Source organism: Cebus imitator, unplaced genomic scaffold, assembly GCF_001604975.1.
Source record: "Cebus imitator isolate Cc_AM_T3 unplaced genomic scaffold, Cebus_imitator-1.0 Scaffold30, whole genome shotgun sequence".
Taxonomy (NCBI): Eukaryota; Metazoa; Chordata; class Mammalia; order Primates; family Cebidae; genus Cebus; species Cebus imitator.
The window spans coordinates 10,406,614-10,415,130 of NW_016107345.1; the positions used below are offsets into that span (position 1 = coordinate 10,406,614).

An 8,517-nucleotide genomic window follows, 5' to 3' on the forward strand; every position below is an offset into this window, starting at 1 on the left:
TATAAAAGGAGAATGAAGACAAAGAGAGAAGGAGGACAAGGAAGAGGAGAAACGGGAAAGGAAAAGAAGGAGGGCAAGGAGGAAAAGGAAGGAGAGGAGAAAAAGGAAACAGGAGAGGAGAATGAGAAAGGAGTGGAAAGGGAAGGAAGCGGGAAAGAGGAGGACAAAAAAGAGATGAGAAGAAGAGAGATGGGAGAAAGAGAGGAGGAAAAGGGAAGAGGGGAAGAAGACAGAATGGAGGGAAGAAGGTAGAGGTAGAGACAGATGAGAGTAGACGAAGAGAGAAAGGAGGGATGAGAGGAAAGAAATGGGGCAAGATGGGGAAAATGGAGAGGAAGATGAAAGGAGGGGCACTTAGGAAATAAGATAATGGAGTGGAAAGGAGAGATGCAGGAAGGGGAAGACAGGAGAGGGAGGAAGAGAAGGAGGGGAAGGAGAGGGGAGGCTAAGATGAGGAGGAGGAGGGGAATGGGGAGTTGGGAAGGAGAAATATGGAGACTGAGGCAATGGAGTCGGGGGGGGGAAGGGGGAAGAGGAGCAGGTGAAAGGAGGTGAGGGGTGGAGGATTTCTCTGAGAACCCCTTCTGTCCTCGCAGGTTAACCCCCAGAGGCTCCATGGAGTTCCCTGGCCTGGGGTCCCTGGGGACCTCGGAGCCCCTTCCCCAGTTTGTGGATCCTGCCCTGGTGTCCTCGACGCCAGAGTCGGGGGTCTTCTTCCCCTCTGGGCCTGAGGGCTTGGATGCAGCAGCCTCCTCCACTGCCCCGAGCACAGCCACCGCTGCAGCTGCGGCTCTGGCCTACTACAGGGATGCTGAGGCCTACAGACACTCCCCAGGTAACTCCATTGGGTGGCTGTCTTGGCATTGGCTGAGTGCTGTTGGGGCTGCCATGGAGACCCTTGGCTAGCTCAGAATAGCACTGTAAGGATATCTCAGAAATGGCTGGAAGCTTCTCAAATGGACATGCTGACCACTTTCCCTAGTTAAGTGAGGACCTAGAAATTCCAATGCTTCTCAACCTGACACATTGGGGTGGCTACACTGAGAGGCAATATTGGAAGTCTGTGGTGGTTCCCCTAGTTGTCGAGTAATCTGTGGAGCTCCAAATCTCAACAGTCATCCTCAAAAGCCCACTTGGAAATGGTCAGAGGTTATTGCAGATGCCACACTGATCAGTGGGGCTCAGGATCCAGGAAGCATCCAGTGGCCAGCAGCTGTTCTGGTAGCCTATGGAAAAGGTGGGAACTTGGCCACCATGTTGGGGGTGCTGGGCACCACTGCACCCTTATGTGGGCTGACCCTAGACTGATTTTGCCTCTTCTTTCCTCTGTCCCTACCTGCTCCCCCAACAGTCTTTCAGGTGTACCCATTGCTCAACTGTATGGAGGGGATCCCAGGGGGCTCACCATATGCCAGCTGGGCCTATGGCAAGACGGGGCTCTATCCTGCCTCAACTGTGTGTCCCACCCGCGAGGAATCCCCTCCCCAGGCCTCAGAAGATCCAGATGGAAAAGGCAGCACCAGCTTCCTGGAGACGTTGAAGACAGAGCGGCTGAGTCCAGACCTCTTGACCCTGGGGCCTGCACTGCCTTCATCACTCCCTGTCCCCAGCAGTGCTTATGGGAGCCCTGACTTTTCCAGTACCTTCTTTTCTCCCACCGGGAGCCCCCTCAATTCAGCAGCCTATTCCTCTCCCAAGCTTCGTGGAACTCTGCCCCTGCCTCCCTGTGGTGAGGAACTCAAAAAAGGACAGGGAAGTTGAGGTGGGAGGGGTGGCCCAAGGTAAAGCTGAGCTGAGCCTAGCTCCCTCTTCCCCTCTTCACCCCACCAGAGGCCAGGGAGTGTGTAAACTGCGGAGCAACAGCCACTCCACTGTGGCGGAGGGACAGGACAGGCCACTACCTGTGCAACGCCTGTGGCCTCTATCACAAGATGAATGGGCAGAACAGGCCCCTCATCCGGCCCAAGAAGCGCCTGGTAAGACCGCAGACCTGCCTGACCTTATACATAGGAATGCCTGTCCTCACCTTGTATAAGAAGCCACATCTTCCCACTGTAAAGGAATGCTGTTCTCATGCTTACAGGCCACTCTGTGTGGGAACCCTTGTCCTAATACCACATGGAAACCCTTGCTTTCATCCTACACAGGAAAATCTCCTCATTCGATATGGATATGCTTACCCTCACCCTGCATAAGAGCCCCCACCCTCACCCTATACAGGAACCCAGCTCTACAGGAGCTCCTATCCTCGACCTACCCTTATAGGCTTCAAACAGAAACCTTTGTCCCCACCCTGCACAGCAGTGTTTTCATCCTTGGCTTCACACTGGAGTCACCCCGGGTCCCTTCCCCCAGATGTGCTGATAGAACTGGACTGGGGCACTGCCTGGGCATCAGCATATTTTAGCTCCCCAAGTAATTCTGGTATGCAGCCAAAGCTGAGAACCACCAGTATAGTCCCCCATAGAATACAGAACAAAAAAACCCTATCCCAGACAGGAACCCCTGTCCTGGCCCCATACAGAATCCTCAGGCATCACCCTGTAAATGCCCCTGCTCTCACCCTATACAGGAAACCCTGCCTTCAACCTGACCCTCACTTCTTGGGTCCTCCTGAGAGCCCCTGTGAGCCCCTTATGCCCACTTCCACATCCCCAGGGCAATGATTTCACATCCTCTCATCCCCTAGATTGTCAGCAAACGGGCAGGTACTCAGTGCACCAACTGCCAGACGACCACCACAACACTGTGGCGGAGAAATGCCAGCGGGGACCCCGTGTGCAATGCTTGCGGCCTCTACTACAAGCTACACCAGGTGACGCCCTGTCCCTTGGAGCCACCCCTCCACTTTCTCTGTCTTCACGCCACACTGCCCCCTACTCTGTTCCTGTTCCAGCTTCTCTCTTCCCCTCACAACCTTCTTTGTTCTTTCCTCTTCCTCCCTTCCCCTTCACTCATCTCTTCTACTTTCCTTCTTCTCTGTTATTACCTCCTTCCTTCTCCATTCCCTCCTCCTCCACCCTCCTCTTTCCTCTACTCTCCCCAACCTCCAGGCGTTAGCTAATGTCCACCGCCCCCCCCACCCGCCCTAGACCTTAGGCACCTCCTATCGGCCTTGGAGGCTTTCCCAAGCTCAGGGCCTCACAACCTCAGGATTCCTTGAGATAATCTCTGCACCCGAAAATTATCTTACCCTAAAAGAAGTGGGGTGGAAAGGGTGGCCCTGGTTGAGACATAGAGAGGTAAAGATCTGGAGCTGGGGACATCTGCAGCCTCCCTTTTGGCAGGTGAACCGGCCACTGACCATGCGGAAGGATGGTATTCAGACTCGAAACCGCAAGGCATCTGGAAAAGGGAAAAAGAAACGGGGCTCCAGTCTGGGAAGCACAGGAGCAGCTGAAGGACCAGCTGGTGGCTTTATGGTGGTGGCTGGGGGCAGCAGTAGCGGGAATTGTGGGGAGGTGGCTTCAGGCCTGACACTCGGCCCCCCCGGTACTTCCCATCTCTACCAAGGCCTGGCCCCCGTGGTGCTGTCAGGGTCTGTTAGCCACCTCATGCCTTTCCCTGGACCCCTGCTGGGCTCACCCACGGGCCCCTTCCCCACAGGCCCCATGCCCACCACCACCAGCACTACTGTGGTGGCTCCACTCAGCTCATGAGGGCACAGAGCGTGGCCTCCAGAGCAGGGGTGGTGTCCTCCTCCTCTTGTAGCCAGCAGTCTGGACAACCCAAGTCTCTGAGCCCCAGGCAGCCCCTAGGCCTGAACCTTCAAAGCTTTTGTAAAATAAAACCACCAAAGTCCTGAAACTAGAGGTGTGAGTCTATGTGTGGCTGGACAGCAGAGCCAGGTGGAGTGTGTAGCAATGCTTGTGGCTCTCTGATGACAATGCATGGCTGCAATGTGCGACCATGTGACACTGGCTGAGGCAACACGTGACACTTTGTGACCAAGGTGATGTGACACATCACACTTTGTGATGTGTGATTCCAGCAGTCTGTGAAACTTCTTGTGAAGCATCCAGGTGGTTCCATATGTCATGGTGAGAGAACAGAAGGACCTGCCGACGGTGGGGGTGATGCCAGGTGACTGTATGAGCGAACTGGAAGTGTGTGTGCGCTGGAGCAGGTGATAAGGAGGTGTGCAGGGCTGTGGTAATGTGGCTGGGCATGATGCTGGGGGACCTTTGAGATAGCGTGACAGCATACACGGTGGGCACAGAATCTGACTGATATTCTTGGACTGTTGAACAAGAAGAGTGTGTCAGGATGTCTTTGTGGATCTGGTAATGGCAATATTTCACTGCAAGTCCCTGTGCATGGGTATGGCTGTGCATGTGTGTGCATATCATGTGGCATGTGCCATGTCACAGCATCTCTGAGTGGTAGATGTGAGCAGCTCTGTGTACATTTGTTTGTGGAGGTCTCAACAGGCAGAGTTTCAGAGGGTGTAAGTTAGAGACTGTCTTTTGTCCAAGGGACAAAAGACACGTTCAGGAAAGGAATGCAGGGAAGGGTGGAGCTGGAATGGTAGCTGGCAAGTCAGAAGCCAGTTGTCAGAAGCTGGCTCGGGGTTGTCCATGGGTCTTCCTGTCAGCCGGGTCTTATCTTGCCCAGCCCAGCTCAGCCTACAGCCCTGCGGGAAATAGTAGAGAATGAGAGGGGGCGATTAGAGGAACAAAGCAGCCCCTGGAGGTGATGCTTTGACCTCAGTAGGTGGGGCGCTCTACATAGTGCCAGCCCCTCCCCAACACTCCCACTCACCTGGGTGAGCTGCCCCGCCCACAGCAGTCTGTTCCTCAATTTCACAAACACACAGGAGCATACTCCAAGTCAGGGGACATCCTAAGGCAGACTGCTTAAGTGGCTCTTTGGAGGCCACACAGCCAGTGGCAAGGGGCCCAGCAGGGCAGTCTGGCCTGGGGTCTGTGTGCTCAGCTGCTCCCCATAACCAGAAGCACCCTTTCCTGAGGGCTTATCACAGGCTTGGCAGCAGGCTGGGAGGCTTCAGTTGCTTTAGTTCATTAATGCCTGAAACAAATATTCTGAGGAAAATATACCCATACTCATTTCCCTAATGGAAGAGTAAGGCCCAGAACTGGTGGTAATTTACCCTGACCACCAAGTTTAAGGAGAGGATTTTGGATGGGGTGACACCCCCAGCCCAGCAAATGAGTGCTGCTCACACTCAACTGCCCTGCTTTTTATGGCTTCTCCCCTAGAGCCCTGGATAGGGGGGTTGTGGAGACCCATAGGTCCTGACCATATTATAGGTAAGCAGCTGTCCTCCCCAGAACACCAGCCCATCAGCTAGGGGGCACGCCAGCTCCACTGAGTAGCCTGCTGTAGAATCACAGGAGTCCATGCTCATTGCGGGCATTGTCCACAACAGCCCTGATCCCATCAAAGCCACTGTCTGGCCTTCCCTCAGAAACCCGGCCCTCACACCCTGCAGGAGGCCCTGTCCTCCATAAACCCCTTCAGCTCTAGGGGAACCCTTCAACTAATTATCAACAGGAAACCTATTCCGATCCTGCATAGGAACACCAGCCCTTACAGTGGATAGGAGGAACCTCTGCCTAACACCAGCTAGGGACGTCTGGACTAAGCTGTAAGGAAACCCCTGCACACCTTGGACAGGAACCCCTGTCCTGACAGTCCACACAAGCCTCAGCCTCCCTATTTGAATCCTGTCTTGACCTCAGACAGGAACACCTTTGTGCTCACACTGCTGCAGTCCTGTCCTCCAGGTAGCATTTTAGAAACACCTCACTCACAATAAACTGAGTAGTGAACCATGGACCCAGCTCTGTCTCTACAGAAATACCTGTCCTCAACCTCTTCAGTAACCCTTTGTGTGGAATCTCTTGCCTTCATTGTTGACAATTACCCCTGACGTCACCCTGTATAACATTCCCTGATCTCACACCCTATCCTATAGAGTCCATAGGAACCCACAAACCAACTCTCAACATGAACCTCAGTCTTAAACTTGTATAGAAAACCACTTGACCATCTACTTTAAGCCCTGACCTCAGCCTATACCGGCACTTATGGCTTCACCTGGTACAGGATCCCCCCGCTTCTCACTATATGGGTGGCATTTACTGATGCTGCATGAGGCTCCTAGTCCTTATCTTGCATTAGCTCCACTACCCTGACCCTCTACAGCAGGGGTTCCCAGCCCCCAGGCCATGGACTGGTACTGGTCCATGGCCTGTTAGGAACTGGACTGCAGAGCAGGAGGTGAGCAGCAGGCAAGCAAGCATTACCACCTAAGTTCCACCTCCTGTCAGATCAGCAGTGGCATTAGATTCTCATAGGACCATGAACCTTACTATGAACTGTGCATGCAAGGAATCTAGGTTGTGTGCTCCTTATGAGAATCTAACTACTGCCTGATGATCTGAGGTGGAACAGTGTCATCCCCAAACCATCCTCGACTATCCAAGGAAAGACTGTCTTTCACAAAACCAGTCCTTCGTGCCAAAAAGGTTGGGGACAGCTGCTCTACAGGAAGCCTGACCCTAAAACTGTACCAGAACCTCTGACCAGTATCTGCAGAAAACCTTTGTTGTGAACCTCAACAGAAATCCTTTACTTTCCTCATTTACAGGAATCTCTGATCTTTATAGGAGCTCCTAACTTTACTCTCTGGAAACATACTGCTGACCCTCAACAGGAAGCCTAATGCGATTCTCTATAACAGCCTTTGCCCTGGCCTTGTCCTAGAAGCCCCACCTGCACCCTGTACAGGAACCACTGCCTTGACCCAACAGAAGAAACATCAACCTGAAACTCTAAAGGAGCAGTGTCCTAACTCTGCACACAGGATCTTTGTCCTGACCCCACACAGGCACCTCTATGACCCCCAGCAGGAACCTGTGCCCTGAGCTGGCACAGAAAATCCTGCCCTTACACTCAACAGGAACCTCTGATTTGCCTCTTTAGAGTAATCCAAGGAATGAACCAGTATTTAAAAAAAAAAAAAAAAAAAAAAAAAAACCTCTACACTGTAGAGGAACCCCTGTTCTGAACTTGTTAAACAACCCTTAATAAGAATCACCATGATGAATACCTGCCTGGAACCTGTACAGGAACCCCTGGCCTAACCCCCAGTGGAATCACCTGATCTGTCTGTCTCTAGTAAAACAGCTCTGATCCTGGACAGAAACACCTGGCCTGAGTATGCTGTGATCCTCTGGCCTGGCCGTCTACAGAAAACCTCTCCTCCGGCCTCAAAAGGAATACCTAACCTTAATCTGTATGGGGAAAAAAATGTCTTCACAGCCTTCCCTCTCTTTACAATGTCTCCAACCCTTGTATTTCCCTGCAAACCTGTCTTATCAGGTAACAGAATCACTCTCCTGACTCCCGAAAGGAAACACTAACCTGACGAAGAGATACTCCTACCCCTACACAGTAAGAGTCTCTCTCTCAATGCTTTAAAGGAAACCTTCTATAGCAGTGCTGTTCAATAGAAATATGTGAGTCACATAGGTAACTTTATATTTTCAATGTAGCCACATTAAAAAGAGAAAAAAATTGATAAAATTAATTTTAATAACTTATCAATATATTTAACTTTACCCAATATATTCAAATATTATCATTTTAACATGTAATCAATACAAAAATTACTGAGCTATTTTAAACTTTTTATACTCAGTTTTGTAATCTGGTATATATTTCACATTTATAGCACATTATCTCAAGTTGGACTGGCCACATTTCAAGAGCCATAGCCACATGTGGCTAGTAGCTACCATATTAGACAGCATAGCTCTCTAGAGTCTACAGAACCCTATAGCAGACAGTGCTATAAGCTCATTGAAACCTGTTCCCATTCCTCCTGAGCTCACTCTTTTCCAACCTTCCCTGCAGACAGATGTGGGCACATGACAGAGTTCTGACCAAGGGAGTATGGGCAGAAGTGACATACACCAGTTCCAGGCCTGGCCCATAAAAAATCTCTCATGCAGGCTGGGCAAGGTGGCTCACGTCTGTAATCCCAGCACTTTGAGAGGCCAAGGCAGGTGAATCATGGGGTCAGGGGTTCAAGACCAGCCTGGCCAAGATGGTGAAACCTTGTCTCTACTAAAAATACAAAAACTAGCTGGGCGTGGTGGCAGGTGCCTATAATCTCAACTATTTGGGAGGCTGAGGCAGAGAATTGTGTGAACCTGGGAGGCAGAGGTTGCAAGTGAGCCAAGATCGTGTCACTGCATTACAGCCTGGGTGACAGAGTGAGACTCTGTCTCAAAAAAAAAAAAAAAAAAATTCTCTCATGCAATCCTCCATTTTCTCTCTTTCCCTGTCTACCAACTGAAAGGCGACTAACTTCAAGGATCTAAAGGAAGACAGAGTCACAAAATAGGTTTGCCTGGGTCCATGAATGAACAGTAGTAAATATTCAGATTGGCTTTTGTATAAGCAAGAAATAAACATCTATTTGTTAAGCCCCCTGAAATGGGTTACAGCGACTAGGATAATTTAGCCTAATTAATAATAATCTCTCTA

At 51.1% G+C, this 8,517-nt stretch overlaps 1 protein-coding gene across 1 annotated transcript in view; it reads left to right on the top strand.

The window, feature by feature from the left end:
* The window catches only part of GATA1 (GATA binding protein 1), a 7,894-nt gene extending 4,087 nt beyond the window's left edge, over positions 1 to 3,807 (top strand). Inside the window, exons 2-6 of the mRNA XM_017523876.2 lie at positions 597 to 835; positions 1,352 to 1,729; positions 1,831 to 1,976; positions 2,690 to 2,815; positions 3,288 to 3,807. Of these exons, the coding sequence (XP_017379365.1) occupies positions 616 to 835; positions 1,352 to 1,729; positions 1,831 to 1,976; positions 2,690 to 2,815; positions 3,288 to 3,659 (1,242 nt within the window). The 5' untranslated portion in view covers positions 597 to 615 and the 3' untranslated portion in view covers positions 3,660 to 3,807. The remainder of the gene's footprint in view (positions 1 to 596; positions 836 to 1,351; positions 1,730 to 1,830; positions 1,977 to 2,689; positions 2,816 to 3,287) is intronic.
* Positions 3,808 to 8,517: the final 4,710 nt, after the last annotated feature.